This window comes from Camelus dromedarius, chromosome 8 (genome assembly GCF_036321535.1).
Source record: "Camelus dromedarius isolate mCamDro1 chromosome 8, mCamDro1.pat, whole genome shotgun sequence".
Taxonomy (NCBI): Eukaryota; Metazoa; Chordata; class Mammalia; order Artiodactyla; family Camelidae; genus Camelus; species Camelus dromedarius.
The window spans coordinates 30,828,982-30,850,031 of NC_087443.1; the positions used below are offsets into that span (position 1 = coordinate 30,828,982).

Genomic DNA, 21,050 nt, shown 5'->3' on the forward strand with positions numbered 1-21,050 from the left:
AGTTTGGTTGTAGATGAAGATAGGACTACAAGAATACAAGAGAATGAAGCCCAAATGATTCCATTATATGCAAGTTTCTGTGTAAGGAGTTTGGATTTTATTCTGAAAGCATAGGGAACCATTTAAGAATTTTAAAGAGAGAATGAAATATGCAATTAAGAAAAATCACTTTGAAAGCTGTGTAGAGAATGAAATTGAAGAGGAAAGAGGCAGGGGCAGAAAGCTCAGGAAGGGTCATGATTGAGTAATTCCAGGTGAGGTCTCAGTAAGGGTACTGATAGGAGAGTGAGCGGTGTGGCAGGGAGTGGGTAAATTTGAGAGAGATTTAGGAGATAGATTAAAAAGGATTTAGTGACCTGCTGGACTTGGGGAGTGAAGGAGAGGGAAGGATCTACAGAGTTTTGAGTTGGTAGCTGGGTGGAGGGTTGTACCATTCACTGACCCAGAGGGGGAGCCAGATGGTGAGAAAAGATTTTAGTTTCAGACACGTTAAGTGTGATATCTGAGGACCTCCTGCTGGAGACAGCCAGTGGGTAGTTAGAAATATGGAAAAGAGGTTTAGAACTGGAAATAGGTTGTAGTCATTTCTGTGTAGGTGGTGTTGCGGCTGTAGAAATGAGGTTGTTTCTGTGCTGATCGAGTTCTTACTGGGGGCTGCTGTGAGAGAAGAGGTGGCCACCAGCACTTAGTAGCAGGAAGAGTCAGAGGAGCAGCAGAGGGGACTGAGATTCAGAACTTCCATGGTAGAAGCAGGATCAGGACCTAAGAAACAGGAGGTCTCAGTAAGGGAGAACCTGTAATCAGATGCTTCAGAGAGTCCGTGATAACGATGGATAAGAGCCCATTGGCTCTGACCAGTTAGAAACCATTGTTTTCTTATTTCACTGATAGAGGGAGTGGAAGGAGAGAGACCAAAGCCTGGTTTCACTGAGGTGAGGAATGAATAGAGGTGAAGGGAGAAAGACATGGCACTCCTTAGAGAAGATGGATGAGACAGATGAGTAAATTTTGTTGAAGATTTTGTTTACAGAGAGGCTTGACTGTAATGTATAGACAACAGAGAAGAATATAGTCCAGGAGTTAAAAATATTGGCTAATTGAGGAGCCAGTGTTTGAGTAGCAAAAAGAGAGAGGGGCTTCCGAGCCCAGGTCAGGAGGTCAGCACATGAGAGATGCTGCTTCTGAGACCGTTAGGTTGCGGTAGGGGTGGGGGTGAAAATCAGCTTGTGGGGCTGCAGTTGAAGGAATCTTGCTTGAGAATCTGTTACTTCTCTTTGTGGAGAAGTTTATACTTTGGAGGAGGAGGTGAAATACAAGAGTTGGGAAAGGCAGACAAGATTGGGAGAGTTGCTTTGAAAACGAAGAAAGGAAATGGCTAGGAAAGATGGCCAGGGTTGCAGGGTGGCCCTGTGGGGTGTGGGCACCAGGCTGCATGTGGTAGGATTTCTTTTTCTAGCAGTCTGGCTGGCGGGCAGAGTGAGGGGGTGAACAGCTTAAAATGGGGTCTCAAGAATTGGGGACATTTGATGTTCTGGGGGTCATTTTTGTGGGCCCCACCCTCCAGTGTCCTGTATATCTCAGCAGCCCCTGAGGAAATCTCTGTATTATGATATTATGTCGTAACTGATGCTTGAATTGCTGACCCTGAGTCATTAGGGAAATGTGTATCATGTCCGGTGGACTCTTTAAGGAGGAGGGAAGTTAGCAGTAATGCACTGAAGAAAATTCCCATCCAAAGTGATGAAAGGAATTGATGCTTCAAGGCAAGGATCCTTAGCTTCTCAGATCACAGCTTCATGTAGGACCTTGTTGTAGGGGGTTGGTGAGAGGAGCTCTTAGAAGGAATGAAGGTTCGCTGTAGGTAGAGCAGGAACCCTGCCTGTTCTCTCACTGCTCAGAATCTGGAACGCAGTTGGTGCTCACTAAACAGTTGCTGGAGGGGTAACTGCGTGAGGATCACAGCGCACAGGATGCTCTCCCTTTCCATAGCCTCTGTCTCCCCAGGAAGATTAGCATGCTCTCTCAGGCACCCTCATCCAGTATCAATTACCAGTGGTCTTTTTTGTTCAGATTATTGTCATTACATAACTTGGAGTTTGGGGTAGTGCTTATATTGTAAAAGCGTTTTCACATCTATGACTTCATTTTATCTTGGAGCAGCTGTGGCTTGGCTGAGCATGTGGCCACTGTGCTGGGGTGATAGTGAGGGGCAGAGGGTCCGGCGGGGGGCTCACAGTCCTGTCTCTTTGACTTCCAGCAACGATCCACGGTGGCGTCTATGATGCATCGTCAAGAGACTGTGGAGTGCTTGCGCAAGTTCAATGCCCGGAGGAAACTGAAGGTGAGTCTGGCCTTCCCATCTTGGCTGCCAGGGTCCTGAAATACTGTTTGACAGTGTGGCCTCTGCCCCATCACAGAAGGAAGCCTCCTCTGGACTCTGAGGTTGGGGGCCCCAGAGCCCTGGTGTCTTCGGGCTGTAGCCAGCAGCTGCCTTCTGTGTGAGAACACTGCTTTTCTGGAGCCTGGTGGGATTCATGGGACTCTCTTCTTTCCCCAGGGTGCCATCCTCACGACCATGCTTGTCTCCAGGAACTTTTCAGGTATGTTTTCAGCTGTGCACTTTAATTCTGCGAGGTGAGTGGGTCAGAACAAGCTGTTGCCATACCACGCCATCCTGGTCCCGGGTGTCTCGGGCAACACTTTGACCAAGATGATAAGGATCCTGTTTGGAGAGGCTGCTGCAGCTGAGTCTTGTAACCTGAAATTCTGGGGGGCTTTACTTGGGCTTGTGTTTGTGAACTCTGTTCCTTAGACCCTCCCAAGGAGTAGCCTGCCCCGCCTCCCATTTACCTTGTCCACGGGATTCTTACTTAGTTCTCTGAAGACTCTCAGCACTTAAGATTTTAGCCAGTCTCTAGGGCACGGGAGGATGTGCTGGGGAAGAGAAAGAGATGTAGTGAGTCTTCCAAGTCATCACCATTAATTTGCTGCCTGGGACGGTCTCTACTTTGTTGTGTCCAAGTAGAGATGACTAATAGAAATTATTCCAGATATTTAAACCCTTACAGCAACTGTGCTTAAAATATTCTCTGTGATACCAGCTGTAACAGTGAAGAAATAGAGACCAGGAGGATGGAGGAAAGGAACTTGCTTAAATTTGTGTGAGGAATTGGGAGAGTTGGGACCCAATAATATGTAAATCACACTTGACATTTCTTTTTAAGATGCAAGACACTCCACGTCCCCCCAACCCCCACCCTCGTCATTGTTTGCCCTCAACTGGGAAGCACAGTGGCTTTTCTGTGGTGAAAAGACTAATGACAGGACTTAACTGAAAACAGAAAGGTCTCTTGCTGGCTTGCCTTTTCCTGTGGTCTTCCCTCCCCCTAACCCCCAGCGCTACTGTTTTGAAGACCCCCTCTCTCATTCCCATAACCAGACCCCCTCCCTTGCTTTCCTTCTGCATTGCCATGGAGCGGGGGTTGTGTAGGGGCTCAGGTGGGTAGCCCCTCTGGGCAGAGGTTGCTCCCTTGAGTTGAGTTCCCAGGCTCGGCTGTGCTGGTTCCCGGTAACCTACAGCCCTGGCTCTGGGGATGCTGATGGGCAGGAAAACCTGGGGCTTCATGAGCTCTAGCCGGAGTGAGAGCCACTGGGCCCTGGAGGGTCAGGACTGGAGAGTGTGCTGGGAGAGTGTCCCCCCGAGGCCTATCCCCTGTGACCCTTGCTGGGGCTCGATCTTGTGTCGTGGGTACCCACGAGGGGAAGGCTGTGGGTTCTGGATCCACCTTAGAAATGGGAACAGGAGGGCACAGCTGGCCGCCTCCAGCAGAGATGGAGCTGTAGTCCCACATCATGCTTCTGGTCCTCTCATTACTTGCAGCTTCTAGTTTCTGGGTTTAAGAAACCTTTCTAGAGGATGGCCAAGGGCAGTTCTGTGCTGACCCTAGACTGGTGACCTGTTCTGTCTCCAGGTGGAAGAGATGTGAAAACAGGCTGCTAGGAAATCAATAGCATGTGCCCTGTCTTGTGGCTTTGGGCCTGCGCATCAGCCTCTCAAGGTGTCCTGGTTTCAAGAACTCAGTCTCTCTTAGGACAAAGCACTGATCCCTAAAGAGCCTCCTGTCCTTGCTGCCCAGACTTTGTCTGGCCTTTGCTCTCACTTTGCCCAGGCTCAGGAGATTAAAAAAAAAAAAAATATGCTTCAAGCATTTTAGGGTGACCTCTTCTGCCCTGGTTCTCGGACAGGTGAGGACAGAGCGTGTCTCCAGGAGCTTCTGCAGACAGAGGTGTCTACAAGTATAATCAAGAAGGAAGGGCACTTGTGTGCTTCTTTAGGGATGAGCTAGGCTATTTTCTGAGTGGTCCCAAGTAGAGGGTTCAGCTTATCCCTGGACTCTAGCAGATTGGCTGACAGTAAAATCAAGGCTTCTAGAATATATTGCTTTAGCAGCCTTTGTTTTCTTCCCGGGGGCTCGTTTCTTCGACATCTTCACCCTTGGACACTGTGAAATACAGCCTTTCCTGGCTGCCTACCTTGAAGAGGGGAAGTGCCCTGCGTCTCTGGGGAGCCGGGGCTGTGGAGCATCAGTGAGCTAGCTGCACACGTCCATGGACCCGCCCAGGGCCCGCAGTGCCAGTCTCTACTGTTTGGAATGTGGCCGGAGGAAAGGGCTGCTCTCTGCTCCTGGCTCTCTGAAAACGTCCTCCTTTAGGTCCCCTCGGGAGGAAGGGCTGCAAGTGAGACTGTTTCCTCGCAGCCTTAAGCTAGGGCCGGGCTATCTCAGGAAGGACACTGCCTCTCACCACGTCAGGCTTTGACCTGCAGACCCTCACGTGAGGTGGTCGCGGGACAGGTGGAGCCGCGGGATTCGCGGTCCTCTCAGGTCCCCAGACTGCTGCAGGGCTGGCCGCACCTGCTCATCAGCCTGCCCCCGGCGCCTCCGCTCCCCCAGCTCGGCTGGCTTGGCCACGCCGCCCGGACCCCGCTGTGCGTGGCGGCCAGCGGGTTCCCGCGCCTCGCGCTGGGGCATGCTCGCTGCTGACGGGCCCCCGTGGCTTTGCGGCAGCTCTGTGCACTGAGAGACTGTATCCCCTCAGTTGGCAGGCAGAGCTCCGCCCCCGCCTCGCCTGCCGCGAGCGCCGCCGGCCTGGCCGGGCAAGGTACGTGGCATGAGTCCTCCCCGACCGCCTGCCTCGGCTCCCTGCCACCCCACCAGGAGGGCCAGCATGCCGGGCCCGCTCACCAGGGAGGCGAGTCCCATGCTTGCGGGCTGAGATGGGCATGCCGGACGGACCACCTAACTTGGCATCTGCGAGCGCATTGGTGTTACGGAGCCCCCTAACCAGCCATGCATGCTGGGCGCTTGCCAACTCTCAGGAGGCAATAGCCTAGGGGCGTGGAGCTGGGCAGCAGGAGGCTTTCCCTCCAGACACTGCCGCTGGCCGGTGAGGCAGGCCCTAGAGACAGCCTGGGCGTGGCCGGGAGCTGCCCCAGCCAGCACTAGGCTTCAGCGCTAGTGAGGACCCCACCCCCCAAGCCAGGAAGCCACGCCCCTCAAGAGTGTGAAGTCTGGCATTTGTAGGCCTCTGAAAGGCTATATAGGGTGCAGAAGTTGTGCAGACAGCCGTCCCTGGGCTTGGATCCTAGCCCTGCCACACCCTGAGGAAGTCACATTAGCTCTCCCAGCCTTGGATTCCTCCTCTCTCCAGTGGTGCTAATAACATGGTGACAATTAACATCATATATGTCAAAGGCTGTCAACCCTGCCTGTACCAGAAAACTTGTTTTTAAAAAAAAAATCCTGATGCCGGGACCCCCCCACCCCCACCCCAGACAAATAAAATCAGATTCCCTAGGGCATGGGATAGGCTTAAGCATTTTTTTTTCAACTCCTCTAGTGATTCTAGTGGGCAGTCAGAGTTGAGAACTTGGATGTATGTAGAGCACTTAATATAGTAGGTGGTCAGACATAGTAGTAAACATGTAAACAAAACAAGTTTCACATCACCCCAGCATAAACTGGAGATAGGACCAAAGGCCATTTTTGGAGCACAGAATTCTTGTGATGGAAGGACCCTTATTTTCACAGTTGAACCAAGATGCAAAGAGCAAAGTCTAGGTGGATCAGACAATTGGGCTGATTACATCTCCCTGGAATCTCCCATCTACCATCTGCTACCTTCCTGTGGCCTTTGTGTCCAGTAGGCATCACCAGCCTTCCTACAGGGGGCTCATCAGCCTTGAGCATCACTTTATGCCTGGCTAGAGTCTGGCCTTGTTGTTCTGCCCAGTCCTTTCTGCTCAGTGGGTCCAGAGAGTAAACACTGAGGAGAGCGTGGCAGTGAAGACCTGCCCAGTCAAGGCTTCAACCCCCTGGCAAAACCCTCCTGTAGGTGGTCCTGGTCCCTGTGTCTGTGTCTGTCTGTCCTCACGTCTGGTCTCCTCCGTGAACTGTGACACTCTTGTTTCTTGAGAACACTCAGGAGATGTCTTGCATCCTTGCAGCTTGGCCATCCTGAGAATCTCCATGGCCTCTAGGGCGGAGCCTTCATCTTTCACCTGGCACTCTGCTTCCAGGCCTTGGTGGAAACTCTTGAAGGCAGAGTTCCAAGTGGCCCAGGCAGCTCCAGTATTGAATGTGGTTTCTCCTCCTAAGTGCAGAGTGTCCCTGTTTCTGCTGAGCCCTCTTCCATGGCAGAGGAGATCCTGGGGTGCCACCCTGAGGGTCTGAAGCTGCCTGAGATGCCCTTCTTGCTTTGGGGCACCAGGAAGAGCTGCTTCTAGGAGTTTCAGGAGACTCTTGGCCCCCTTGTCAGACACATCAGTCTTTGCGGATCCAGCTGCCAGACTTCATGATGGGGAGGGTCCAATGCAGGAGACTTGATTTTCCTCTTTGTTTTCACAGCTGCCAAAAGCCTATTGAACAAGAAGTCAGACGGCGGTGTCAAGGTAGGTGTCTCCACTCCCTCAGCCCGAGACTGGCCTCTCTCTCCCAACAGCCACTTTTGGGAATTCTTGGCCCCTTGTTCCCCCTTTCCCCAGGAACCTTCCTGTCCTTGCTTTTCTGCTTTAAACCAGAAACCTCTGTGCTCAGAACAGCAGGTTCCACTGGCCTCAGAGGGCAGAGAGATACTTGTTTCTCTTGACCCTAGCTTGATTGGAAAGATTCAGGGGAAGTGACCCAAATTATAGTTTACTAGAGCTGAATCCTGAACTTGACTTCCAGACTCAGGCCTCATCTCCAGGACTTGACTCTCTGGGTTTTTTAGGTCATTTGCTTAATCTTTCTCTTTTTTTTTTTTTTTTTTTTTTTTTGTTAAAGCACAAACCCTTTTAGTCAAATAAAAGCAAAGTTTGCCTGGTTGACTCAGGGTACAGGGCTTGGAACCTGAAGCCACTATCCTTTTGTTCTTTTCCCTGTCTCCAAAGCACTGCCAGAACCCAGCTTAGATGCCACTCAGGGAAAACATCTTAGGCTTTCTCGAGGTATAGCTGCCTCAGAAACAGGTGAGGGACATGGCATATCACAGTGCGTGTCTGTCTGGTGAGAGAACTTTTCTTGGGGAATCAGGGCAAGAGGAGGAAATAGGGGCCCATAGCCACCAGCAGGAAGCCCTAGTGGGAGCGGCTTTGGGGGGGCAGAAAGGAGCCCTGGGGCTGGGGCATTGAATAGGAGTTCATTCTATCTAGGGAAGCCTACCAATTTATACCATAGAGAATTTCAAAGGCAGAATTATGCAAACCTTTAAATTCCAAAAGAAGTTTAAATTATGTTTTTCCCCAGGATCAGATCTTATGTCCCCAGCTGAAATATACCTGTGTGCCCCATTCCCCACGTCCTTCCTCTTTCTCTCATTCTCTGCATGCCTGCTTCTGTGTACTGCTGCCCTAAGGAGGGGAGCTTGGGCTCTGCACACACTTGCTGACATGGAGCTGGAATTGAATGGCAGCCCCCCAGTTACAGGGTGTGAGCTAAGCTGGTGGAGCCAAGCTAGGAAGAAGTGGCAGATTTAGTTAGAGATTTTGCCTATTTCTAGCTGGGGAAGAAACTAGAATCAATCTTGACAAAGTATTAAGTGCCTCTGAGAGGCCCAGTGCTGGGGGCACACAAGAGGTGTAAGAGGAGATGCAGGTTCCACCCAGCCTCAGGTAGTCGCAGGGTTAATTGAAGAGGAAAACGGACACACCTGGAGTCAGCTAAGCACTGGTGCTGGACCCTACGTGGGTTGGTTCAGTCCAAGAAGCTTCTGGGGAAAAACGTACTGGAGAAAGTTTAAAGGGTGTAGGAAGACTGGACCCTGTAGGACCCAACGGGATCGGAGGCGAGGACGGGGTAGGGAGACACGCTTTTGTTTTTTATTTTGTACACATGTGTTTTCTTTAAAATGAGAATGTATTACTTCTGTAATTTAAAAACAACAAAAAATATTTTCATAGTTTCTATCATACATATCGATGTTCTCTGCCCAAGTGGACCATGGGGTGTGTGGTAGAGGGTTATAAAAAAAATACAGCTGCATTGGTCTGGCTGGGCAGAGGAATTGGAGGCTTGTGGATCAGATCACGGGAAACACCATAGGCTACTGAGTGGGGAAGAGCAGTGTTTTTGAAAGACTTAGCTAAGCGTGTTAGGACAAATAGAAGAGGATAGGAAATAGGTATGGAGTATCAACTAGGATTTATTATAATCTGGGTGTAGGGTGAAGAAAATGTGATTAGAAATAGAAAGGATTAATATTCAAAATAACCCAGAGGAGCTTAGATCAGTCAGAACAGGGACTGCCTGTGGGTCACTGGTCCCGCTGTACCTGTGAGTGCTGGGCTCTGATTAGACATTAGCTCTGGTTAGAGGTGTGTCAAAGGAAGTTCACACTGGATATGGGGGATTAAAAAAGGATCCATTAAAGATAATGTCAAAGTTCCTTGACTATTAAAAGAAATGGTGGTATCTTTGCTAGAAATGGGAGTAATTGTGAAGAAATACCCGTTTTGGTGGGAAAAGAAGTTTTGTTTTGACCACACTGAGACTGAGAGGTGGGGGTCTGGGTGGAGAGGTCTTTAAAGGTGCTGGGAGATACCTAGTGTAGCCTCGGGAGGTCAGTGCTGGATGTGGGATTGGGGACTCTCAGTGAGTGAATTTCATGAGTCCACTCACTCAGCCAGTCTGCGTGTCAGGAGCTGGGAAGGCAACAACGTAACCCACTCTTTAAAGTGTTCACAGTGGGGGACAAGGAGACCACCAGTTCTGGGAAGGTCTGTGAAGGAGATGATGCAGGGCAGGCGCTGGGGGAGCAGAGAGACCAGCATCTGAGCCAGAACAGGAAGTTTTCCTCAAGGAGATGACTTCTGATCTGAGTTTGAAGTACTAGTTGGATTTTGCGGGTTAAGGAGGGGAGAGGAGGGGGAAGGATACTCCAGGCTGTAGCCCATGTGAAGGTAACACACGTTTGAAGCAGCATAATGTTTCTGGGAACTCGAGTAGCTTCTGTATCGTGGAAGCAAAGAGTGACTGCACAAAACAGGACCTGACGTAAAGCAGTGACAACTAAGATGGTGGTGAGAAGATGGATAAAGGTGTCATTAAGGAATAGGATTCTAGCTGAACTTTCTAGGTACTGGCCTTGAGGATGAGTCAGGCACAGCCATGTAAGACTAGCCTAAGGAGCTAGTTAAAATACACAGATTCCGGGGTCCAACCTGGAATTCAGATTCAGGAAGCCTTGGGTGGGAGGCAGAACCTGAATTTTAATAATTCTCCTCTTCCTCCATGTGAATCCAAAGCACAGGAAAATTTAAAAGTCCAGGAAAGGCACAGTTTCGGGGTTATGATATTAAGGGAATTCCTGACCCAGGAATCAGCAAGGGAAATGGAGGAAGAACAGAGGTGTGCAACCATGTCATGTAGGCACACAGAATCAATAAATAAATCACTTTAAATGAGAACATAGGTGGGGAACCTAGCCCAGTGTCTGACTCTGATATGTGCTTCATAAATGAGTTTCATGCTTGAGAAAAGACTTGAAAGATAGTGGTGGGACCAGAGGCTAAGATGTAAGTATGTAAGGGGGAATGACCAACCAAAATTAAAAGGCCAACAGTAGACAGGTTGGGGAAGGTATTCATAGCAGGTGTGATGGGAGGAGTTCATATTATTTTTATACAAAAGAACTTTATCTAATAATATCCCCTAAAACTCAGCAGATAAATGGTCAGAGAAGATGCAGTGACAGTCTGAAAAGAGGAAGTAGGACAGGTTAACTAGTGTGGATGTTTAGCCCCATTGGTATCAGAAATGCAGGTTGAAATGAGGTGCCATTTGTTGACTCTTCAGTTCATGACAGTGGTGTAAATTGGAATGACCCCTCCTAAGCAGGCTGTGTGTCAAAAACTGTCAAAATGTTCCCCCCTTTTTTTTTAACCCTTTAGTTTGAACTTCTGGGAATTTGTCCTAGAGGAATCATTCAAAATATGAAAAAACTGAAAGCAGAAAGATGTTCAACATGACATTATTTATAACTGAAAAGATGGGAAACAATTTCAGATGCCAACAAGATAATGACTAAATAATTATGGGAAATCTAATGGACCATTACAAAGTTATTAATTTTTATGATTATATAATGACAGAAATGCATTAAGTGGGAAAAGTGGCATATAAAGCAGTGCATACACTGTTGTCTAAATTTTGTTTAAAATAAAGTACTTGTGGATTATATTTAGTGGATAGTACGTATATAGAAAAAGAACTGGGAGAAAATTCACTGAAGTTTTAATAGTAACTTCACTAGGTGCGGGAAATTTGGGAAACTTATTTTAAACATTTTTCTGTATTTTCTACATTTTTCATTTAGACTGTGCATTACTTTGATAATCACAGTAAAAATCAAAATACTATTTATTTTCAAAAGTAAGGCATAAAAAAAGGCATAAACTTGTGTATAGCTTACAATGGTATGTTTAAATTGGATATGAGAAAGGACTGGCAAGAGTGATAGGATTAGGGGTGTTTTCCCCCTCTTTTCTGTTCCCAAGTTGCTTGTAATGTGTGGCTCCATTCCTTTTATAATCAGGAGCAGGTATATAACAATGGACAGCATGGTTGGATGGAAGTCCTGCGAAAGAGGAAGGGGAAGATGAGGCAAAATGTGTGGGGTTTGCCTTTCTGGGCCCTCTTGGAAGTCAAGTTGATAACCTGTGTTATCAGGGAGGCCTGTGAGGCTGCTCAGAAGATCCTGAGCTGTGAGCATCCTGGTTCTTTCTTTTAGACCTCATCCTCCTTTCCTAGCCCCCCACCCCCACTTGTTCCCCAATTCCTGCTGCTTAAAGTCCACAGGGAGGCTTCTTTGCAGCTGTCCAGGAGCTTTCACAGGATGCTCAGTATTAGCATTGGTTTGAGCAGTGAGTCTACCTTGTGCGTTTGAATTTGGGAACTTCAGGTTCTGGTTAGGTTTTGTTGAAGTTAGGTGCTAGTGACCCAGGGTCTATTGGGGAGTGAGAGCCACTTGTGGGGACAAGACTTGAGGGGCCCCTAGTTGAGGACAACTTGTGCATTCTGCTAGTCCCAGGCCAGAATGGCCATCCAGTCTTAGAGAGAGAGAGAGAGAAAAGAAAAGATAAACAGAGAAAAGGAAAGATAAAGAAGGGAGGGAGAGAGGAAGGAAGGAAAGAATGAGAAAGAAAAGAAAGGAAAGAAAGGAAGGAAGAAAGAAAAAAAAGCAAGCAAGCAAGAAACAAAGAAATAAAAATAATTGTTATTTTTCTTAAGTACTGTTTGAAAATTTGTTTAAGTGAGGAAAGAAGGCTTGAACCTTTTTCTGGTTTAAGATTTTACTTAATTTCTAAATATAAGTGAAATACGGTTCTTAAAAAGTGATCTGGGGCTTAAACAGCGCTGCAGGATGCTGGTGGAGAAGGAGCCCAGCTATGCCTGGCTCAGGGTGAAACCCTAAAGGGATGGAGAGAGAAATTGAAAGAGGTCTGTCCACCCCTCACCCCACAGCTCTTGTATAGAAAGGATTATCTCAGGTTTTCATGCAGAACAGTTTAGGAGAAAGAGAGCCAGCCGGGAGCAAGTTGGGAACTTTCTCCCCATTGTAGAAGTGGGCAGCAGGAAGAGTCCGCCTAAGGCAAGGTCCGGGTGAAAGCGAGCTGCAAGGCCCGGTCTGTGCCCCTGCAAGTTCTGGACAAGTTAGGAACCGGGGTTCTGCTTTTGCCTGGTGAAAAGCCAGGGCCCACAACCTGGTTTACTTTAGCAAACATATCCCGCCTTTAAGGCATTTTGCCAGGCACCGTGGAGATTACCAAGACAAATAACATATGGACCTTCCTTCAAAGTGTCAACACTCTACTTGGACAAAGGGTTAAGGGTACAAATGAATGTGAAGCAAGTTCCTCTTTTTTGGATAATTTGGAAGTAAAATCTCATGTTTGGGTGTACATGGAAAGGTGAAATAAAAGCCACCTGATGATGTTCAGCCTTTCTTTTTCTTTAGAGCTGATTCCAAATTGTTGACCATTCTTTCCAATACCTGTAGTCCCGTTGTTTTGAATAGAATACATTCTCAAAAATGTTTCCTAAAGTAGAATGTCAGCCTCTTGAGGGCAGAAAAATTTTACCTGTGTTCACAGTGCCTAGAATAGCCCTCAATGAGCATTTGTTGGATATCAGATGAATATGCAGTTGTCAAGTGATAGACATGTTCCAAGGGGAGTTCTGTCTCCCAGAGAGCTCTTCATAAAATTCCTAGTTACCTCTCATCTTTTATGTGTTTGTTTCGGGGTGGGGGGAGGTAATTAGGTTTGTTTGTTTGTTTGTTTGTTTACTTTTTGGAGGATGTACTGGGGATTGAACCCAGGACCTCATGCATGCTAAGCATGCGCTTTTCCACTTTGAGCTCTACCCTCCCCCACCTCTCACCTTTTAAACACAGTCTTCCGAGATACATTTTCAGTGTTCCATGTGGCCTTTATTTTTATGCTCTTGTTTCACATTTGAACGTAAAGTCCCTGAACATCTAGTCGAGGCTAAGGGATCAGTGCTTTCACAGCATTCCCGCTAGTTTACATCTTTGTGTCCATATGATCACTGTACTTTTAATCACCAGCACTCTTATTTTTCCATTTCCCACTAATTGCAAAATGCAATAAAACATTGACATCTTATAAACGAGCATGGCCATACCAATGAAGAAAGGGATGCCAAAATTTAATGTGTGTCAGATGATTTACAAAAGCTCAGCATCTTTATCTGAAAAGCAGTTCAGGGGTGCAGTGAAAAAGTCTAGGCTCAGAAGTCAAATGTTGTTAAAGCTGACGATGACCTAGAGTAGCTTTCAGTATTTATCTGAGAGCTGCTCACTCGAATTTCAGGCAGACCTAGTAATAAGAGAAAATAAACAATCCTACAGTTGAGCTAGGCTTATAAGCCCAAACCTATATATTTGTAGGAAAATGTTACTTATTCTCATAGACTTGACTTAATCTCCTTTTAAGAGGTTTTCTCTGAGCAAGGTTGAGACACCTCAGAATATGCTAAATCTCTATTTGTGAACCTGACAGTAAAGGAGTTCTTCCTCCCCCAGGGTCTGGAGAGGGTGTGTGCCTGTTGGTCTAGGTGCTGTTTTAACCCTGCCGGTGCTGGACTCCAGGTCTCCTCCTTCTGCTCTTGTCTCCTGAGGCAGAGCCCACGCTGGTGCACTAACCTGCAGCGTCTCTGTGCTTCTCTTCTTACCTCCTCTTTCCCCTTCTCTTTCCCTTTTGCTGTGGTGTGTCCAGAAAAGGAAGTCGAGTTCCAGCGTGCACCTGATGGTGAGCCTTGCCTGCCCACCCATCCGCCCGCTCCATGCTGCCTGCGCCCGCCTGCCAGCCACGCAAACCCATTCTGCCATGTGCGTGTGCTTCACTCATCCTCACTGCATGTCTGTGCCGTGTGGGCAGGTGTGGCCTGACCTGCCAGGCCGGGGCCATTGCCCAAAGTCGCCTGGAGGCCTTAAAAACAGGCATTGGAATGTGTGCTTTGGCACCCCCTGCTGCAGAGCTTGGACTGCCCCAGCAGCCCAGAGCAGGATGTGAAGCTGGCAGGGACACGGGGTCAGTGGCCTGCACAGGGGGAGACCCTCACTCACTGTGTCTCGGGAGGAGAGGCCCTGCTCACCGGGCATGAGCAGCCGTGGGCCTCTGTGTAATGTGCAGAGGAGCTGGTTGTAGGCTCACAGCTCTGAGCCTTACTCTCCTGGCCTTTAGTGCCCATTAGCAGGCTGTGCCCAATATTTCATCCTTCCTTCCCAGCCCGCAGGGGAACAGCTGAAAGCCTGCTGAGAGCGCATCTTCTTTCTCATGGGACACAGGGCACCCAGGGGAACACAGCAGCCTGAATCCTTGTGAAACCATCTATTAAAGCCAGAGGTGGGGCCACCTGGGTGACATCCCAGCCCTTTGCAGATATAGCAGGTTTTACAGGCACCCTGCAGACCTTTTCCCTTGCCAAGGTCTCTGTCTCAGCTGGGCTTTCCAAACAGGATAGCCTTCTCCAGTCAGCCCCAAACAAGTCTGTATCCGCAGAGCTAGGAGGGCTCAGCTCTTTCCTGGGGAGAATGGAAGAGAGCAGAGCTCACGTGAATTTCGATCCACATCCTGGCTACTCCTGGGACCCCTGTTCAGCCTGCAGAGTTCAGTGGAGTCTTATAGCACTTGGTGCTTGCTTGAGGTTCCATGCCTAGCCCTGGGTTTGGGGACATCTCAACCATTGACAGCAAGCTAGTGGTAGATGGCTTCAGGTCTGGTCCAAGGGGTGATAAAAGAGAACTCCAGGCAAGAAGTGGGGCAGTCTGGGTGGCTTTCCATGTGTCCTAGGAGAGAAGAAGCACGTCCTATCTGCCAGTGTGTCCTCATTTGCGCCCTGCACAGAGATGGTAGCTATGCATTTGTCTCTGCCTGTTGAAGAATTCATAGGCATCAGGCTGCTTCTCCGTGGCCACCAGCTTCCCTGGGTCTCCCAGAGAGACAGTTAGGGGATTGTAAGAGGCAGAGAATATCGGTATGACTCCCTGCCCTGGAGATTGGCCTCCTTCCTCGCCATCCTCTCCCCACCCTCCCTTGCTGTGCCAGTCCATGTAGTGCTTTGAAAGTCAAGGAGATAACCCCAGTGGTCTGCTGCTGTTAAGAATGTCGGCCTGCTGGGCAGCCTGCTCCTTCCTGGGGACTGGGTTCTGGGACTGCTGCCACAGCCCCTATCTGGATTCTCTTTGGAGCTCTGTCCTCATTCCTGGCTGACCAAGTCTAAGATTGATCAGGCAGAAAGGCCAACAAGCACAGCCCTGTTTCTGCCCCCTGGGGTCAGTGGATGCATTTTGTACCCGAATTCCACCCCTTTCCTCTCTGGACACCATCTCCTGGGCTAGGTTTTCTTTCTCCTCTTGTTCCTCTTCATTTCAGATCAGGCTTCAGTTTGGTGTTTTAAGGGGAAGGAAATACAGGTAGCAGGTTGAAAGGGCAGCAGGAGATTGCCCATCATTAGGGGACCCAGAGTTCTGAATTTGTTATGCTTTCTTATAAACCACATTCCTTTCTCCCTGTAAAGTGAGAAGATCCTGAATTTCTTTGGGTCAAGTATGATTGTGCAGTGACATGGCATCTGGCATAAGCAGAGATTTCTGGAGAGAGGCTTTAAAACAACTCTTTGGGCTCGTACCACCTCAAGGATGCCTCTAGGACTAGGTTTCCAGGCTCCTCTGGTCATCTCTCCAGCCATTGCTCCCATCCCAAAGTGTTATCGAGGCCATCTCAGGCCTCGCTCCTCCGGGCCAGGCCGGGGGTCAAGGGAGGTCTGGGAGTCGAACCTGAGCAGCTTTGGTGACTCTAGAGGAACTAAACCATCTGTTTTCTTGTCTCAGCCACAGAGCAACAACAAAAACAGTCTCGTAAGCCCAGCCCAAGAGCCCGCGCCCTTGCAGACGGCCATGGTACCTCCTGACTACGGCTTCTCCGCCCCCGCCCCTGGCTGCCTCCCGCTCATCCCCTTCCTCTCTTGCCCTCCCTCCCAGGCCTCCTTGGCCCTGCTCCTTTCTCGTCCCCATAGCGCAGGCTGCTTTGTGTCCTGCCCAGAGGCCCTCCCCCCTCATTGCCCGCTTGGCCCGCTCCGTCCTGCATGGCAGAACTGCTGCTGCTGCTCCTTTTGCTGTTGGGGGAAGAGTGATCAGGGCTCTCAGCTAAACCTCCCCGCCCCAGGCCGGGCCCCAGGGGGTCTGCTGTGGGGCCGGGAAGGTGAGTGGCTTATATAAGGAGAGGGCAGGAGCTTTCTGGGACCTGTACGTCAGTTCTTGGAGGCCTCCTTGTAAAATAGGCCTCTGCCTCTCCTCTGCAAAGCCATGAACCAGAAGAGGGGCTGGGGTCCCCCACCTCTGGATGGTACTGATGTCTCTGGGTTCTTGGAGAGCCCGGGGCTGCCCATGCTGTCCGAGTTCTGTCTGGGCTCCCCGAGGGGCCCTGGGTGCTCTTGGAGCTCCGTCTGCGGTGGCTGACTAGACTGAGCCGGGAGGGAAGGGGGGTGACTGGGAGAGAGGGAGGGCTCATCATGCCTTTCCCTCCTCCCTCCTGTGGACCCTCGTGCTGCCTGCTCTGGTGCCTTAGGGACAGGAACTCCGGGAAAGGCAGAGGGCGGGTGAAGCAGGCAGCTCTCTGGGGTCATCTTGCTGAGGGCCATCCTTGGTCTTTCTGGGAGACCTCAGTCCACTCTCCTTGTGTCCCTGCCTCTCACACACCTCTTGATGAACACTGTTGGCAGGGCCCGATCTGTGCCCGTAGCCCCCCAGCTTCTCGCATATACTTGTCCCATGGGGGAAAGAATACCAGATCCAGCAGAAGTCGGGAACAGAGGCCCTTGTCCTCTAAGCTTCCCCAGTTCCTGCTTCCATTAAGTACCAGGCCTCTCCTCCTTACCAGCCAGGGCTGTCCCCTAAATCTGGGGCTTCCGGCTGTCTGGGGATTCCAGCTGTCTGGGACCCAGCTGAGCCAGGATTTGTTGTGGGAATGGCTGGTGAGCAGGCCTCAGTGGTCATCATAGGGTCAGTGTATGAGGGTACTGGGCTAGGGGTGGGGTCCCTCAGGAAGAGCGTTAGGTCTATCCCCAGGTCAGGGGGATAATTTTCACCTTCTCTCACAGGAACCACAAACCACCGTGGTGCACAACGCTACAGATGGGATCAAGGTGAGTGGCTCCTGAGCCAGTCTCCTGCTCTTCAAGGCCAGCAGGAAACAGGTGGGCTGGGTCACGGTGTCTAAGGCCCTTGCAAATGGCAGCACTTCGAGGCCAAGGTGTTTGCAGAGCCTGGGCGGGGGCAGTGTGTGCCTGTTACCTGCTCTGTTGTCAGGAAGGGTGTTACACCTTAGTGATTCTGAGCCTCTAGAGTCAGACAGGCCCTGGGCTGCTGGACAAGTCACTGCCAGTCTACACCTCAGTTTCCTTATCTGTAAACTGGGGATAATAATAAGAGAACCTTCCTCCATGACCTTTGAAGTTTAAATGAGAGTAAACATTGGCCTGAAGAACAGAGGCCAGAGTATAATCAGACCCTCAAGCTTCCATTCTCCATTGCCACACTCCTTTATGCCCTCAATGATCTTGTCTCCTTATTTTCACTGCCATCAGTAAATATTTATTGAGCCCAAGACCATCCATAGCTCTGGTTTACAAGAGGTGACAAGACAAAATCCCTCTCCACAGGTATAGGAGAGGCAGGTGATAAACCAAAAACCAAATAAATAGAATAAAATCCAGGAGTGATAAGTGCTATTAAGAAAATAGTGCAAAGTAAATGGAGAGTGAATAGGGTCTTTAGTTAAGTGGTCAGGGAAGGGCCTCCCTCAGGAGGTGATACTTGAGCTAAAATGAGACAGCCAGGCAGACTGTGGGGCAGAGTGCCCTGGACAGAGGGAATGGCAGGGACAGGGGCGTGGCACCTCTGTGGGACAGAGGAAATCAGAGCTAAGAGTGTAGGGGGCAGGGGGACAATGGCACGAGGCTGGTACAGTTGGAGAAGCAGGCAGGACCTGCTCTGTAGAACTGGATAGGATTTTATTCCAGCAGCAATGTGAAGCTGTTGGAGGTTCTTAGTAGGGGAGTAATAGAGTCTGATTTACACTTTGAAAAACTCTGGCCATGTTACAGGCAAGAACTTTAGGGAGGAGGCACATGTGAAAGCAGGGAGGCCAGGAAGCTATTGTCATAGTTCAGATGCCAGATGTTGGTATCTTGGACTCAGGTTGTAGCCTTTGAAGAGAAGAAGTAAGACACAGGATTTATTTTGGGGGTAGAACTGACAGATTTAATTTTTAGATTGGATAATTGTGACATTAGAGAAAAAAAGGAAAGTCAACATAAAATCAAACCTAGAAAATGACTCTAGGTTTTAGCCCAAATGCCTGGATAAATGGTACATGTGCTGAGTTGGGAAGACTCGCGAACGTGTTTGGGAATCCAGAGTTTCGTAAGAGTCGAGATGGCAAGGGTGAAACTCCTGTAGGAGCACATACTATGCTTTTGTTCTGCTTGGCTCCTCTGATTTCCAAGGGCCTGAATGTATAGAAACACGTTCTTTTTGGCCTACAGGGCTCTACAGAGAGCTGCAATACCACCACAGAAGATGAGGACCTCAAAGGTAGGTGCTGGCCCTTGGTGGGGAAGGGGCCCCAGCAGTGTCTCAGGCACCTGGGTTCCAGTGGGGCACCTGGCTTGTCCGCCCCCAGAACTGAGATTAGTGGCTCCTTAATATCCCAGGAGAAGGTTTGACATAAAAGCTGCTTTTCACGGGCTAAGATATGAGGCCCCAGTCTGATATTGCTGGGCAGGGCAAGAGACTTCTCTTCTTTGACCCCAAGTCTAAGATAGCTAAGTTAGGGCTTTTCTCGATCCCTTCTAGGCCCAGGGCTCAGAGAACTGTTCCTGTTGCTAATAATGAAGTGACATCCCAGAACAGGGACATCTTGAGTCCCTGCAGAAGTAGCCTACAGATACCATGAGCCACTAGTAGGGTCCCAGTTTTCCCAGGACTGACGTGATTCCCAGGATGTAGAACTTTGGGTTTTAACACCAGGACAGTCCTGGGCACGTTGGGATGGGTCGGTCACTCTCATCACAAAGCCTTGGTGTAAATGACAGAGTCAGAAACACATCTGACCATGTCCCAGTGGTCCTGTGAAGACCACCAGCTTAAGCTCGGGCCTGGCCAGAATGCCAGGGGGTGTGGGGAGGCATGGCAGGCCAGACCATGGGGAATCTCTGTCCTGCTCTGTGGTTCGGCCTCCCAGAATTGCTCCCTTTGCCTTCAGTAAGTGACCTTAGGCCAGATTCTCAGAAAAGCTGGAGGAATGTTGCAGGACAGAGTTGAGAGAGCATGCCCAGGGGCAAGAAGAGAAGAACAAACCTTTGGTGATCAGAAACATAGAAAGCATAAGGCATATAAAAGTATGTAAGGCAGTAAAGAACAGTGCCTCCGGTGCTGCTGGGATTAAGATCAGATCGATTCAGTTCTGGTGATGCTGGTAGAGTAAGCGGCTCCTTCACTGCTGGGCTCTTGACCTTGTAGCCTCGCCCCCTAGGACGTCTTCCCTGGGAGCAGGGGTCCTCATACAGGCTGTTCAAAGGCTCCTCTGGAAGCCACAGTCCCAGGTCTGTGCCCTGTCCTGGGGCTCTCAGCTGGGAGGCCTCTGTTAGAGGCAGTGGCGTAGGACATGGTCCAGTGTCCACAGCAGCCCGAGGCGCCGCCTTGCCCCAGCTCTTCAGTGCCACGGGCTCGGGTCCTGTCTGGCTTGCTCGCTCACCTGCCTTGTTCTGTTTGTTTTGGCTGCTCTGCCTTGCCCTGCCCTGCCCTGGCTGGCTAGCTGCCCCGCTCCGCACTGGGAATGGCAGCTCGGTGCCTGAAGGACGGAGCTCCCGGGACAGAACAGCCCCCTCTGCAGGCATGCAGCCCCAGCCTTCTCTCTGCTCCTCAGCCAGTAAGTGTGAGGGAGGCACATTCTGGCTTCCGTCTCCCTGGCTCATCCTGAAGCCCCTCAGGGATCCACACCCCCAGCTGTCAGCCCCACCCAGCAGTCCATCTTAGTTAGCTTCAGCTCGGCCTCTGCTGGGTGGGGGAGCTGACTGGAGGTGCTGTTAAGACCAGGCAGGGGCCCTTGACACTGGGGCCCACAGACATGGGGAAGAGTGGGTGTAAGAACGTGGCATGAAGGGACGGAGTAGAAGGTCAGTGGGACGTGGAGTGGGCCTTGCCTCAGCACTGAGCTGGGAAGAAAGCCAGAGTCAGAAGTCAGGTCCAAGGTGGTGGGAGTTGGGTGGGAGGGTGAAACTGCCTTATTCAAGAAACCATCTTGGGATGTGGTGCTTCTAGAGGTTCAGCATAGTATCATATTAAGAGCTGGGGGGTGAGACAGGCCTGAGTGTAAATCCAGCTACACTGCCTTCAAAAACGTGCAAAGTAGTTTAACCATCCAGAGCTTCAGTTTCCTTATCTGCAAAGTGGGCATAAAATGGCACCTACCTCATAGCATTGTTACGAAAAATAAATGGGATGGTAGAATGTCTTGATGTGATGCTTTGCTGGGTTAACGGTAGCTTGTATTTATATTCTTCGTTGTGTCTTTGTAGAGGATGCCTTTGTCTGCTTCTTTCCCTCCTACCATCTATCCTTTTTAGAGTTCCTAAACATGATCCTCTTCACCCATAGGGCCCCAGTCAGGTCCTCAGAGGGGTTTGGTGGGTTGGGGGGGGAGAGAGAGAGAGAGAGTGAGTGTGTGTGTTTGTGTGTGTGCGTGTGTGTGTGTGTGTGTGTACATACCTGCTCGCCCCTAGAAAGGGGTAGAGCTCATTGGTTCCCCTAACCTGCTGCTTACCTAGAGCTGCCCACCACCCCACCCCACCCCACCCCCGGCCCCCAATGGTGCTGATGGCTATGGAGCCCCCTCTTGCCTGTACCTTTGGCTGCACTGCCCTCTCCCAGCAGTGCCCCTTGGCTGTTGTTTTTATGCTTGCATTGGTCTTGCTCCTATGAGGAAAGGT

General features: G+C 50.0%; 1 protein-coding gene across 17 annotated transcripts in view; it reads left to right on the forward strand.

Moving 5' to 3' along the window:
- Positions 1 to 21,050, forward strand: part of CAMK2G (calcium/calmodulin dependent protein kinase II gamma) — a 52,924-nt gene that overhangs the window by 26,234 nt on the left and 5,640 nt on the right. For 3 of the 17 annotated variants that reach the window (XM_064488041.1, XM_064488030.1, XM_064488035.1), the window contains 8 exons: positions 2,258 to 2,341; positions 2,558 to 2,600; positions 6,906 to 6,949; positions 13,775 to 13,807; positions 15,892 to 15,960; positions 17,160 to 17,204; positions 18,606 to 18,654; positions 19,877 to 19,990. In XM_064488041.1, coding sequence (XP_064344111.1) covers positions 2,258 to 2,341; positions 2,558 to 2,600; positions 6,906 to 6,949; positions 13,775 to 13,807; positions 15,892 to 15,960; positions 17,160 to 17,204; positions 18,606 to 18,654; positions 19,877 to 19,990 — 481 coding nt within the window. Of the gene's footprint in view, positions 1 to 2,257; positions 2,342 to 2,557; positions 2,601 to 5,097; positions 5,161 to 6,905; positions 6,950 to 13,774; positions 13,808 to 15,891; positions 15,961 to 17,159; positions 17,205 to 18,605; positions 18,655 to 19,876; positions 19,991 to 21,050 lie in introns of all 17 variants that reach the window. The other 14 variants (XM_064488044.1, XM_064488037.1, XM_064488046.1 and 11 more) reach the window with 12 other exon arrangements.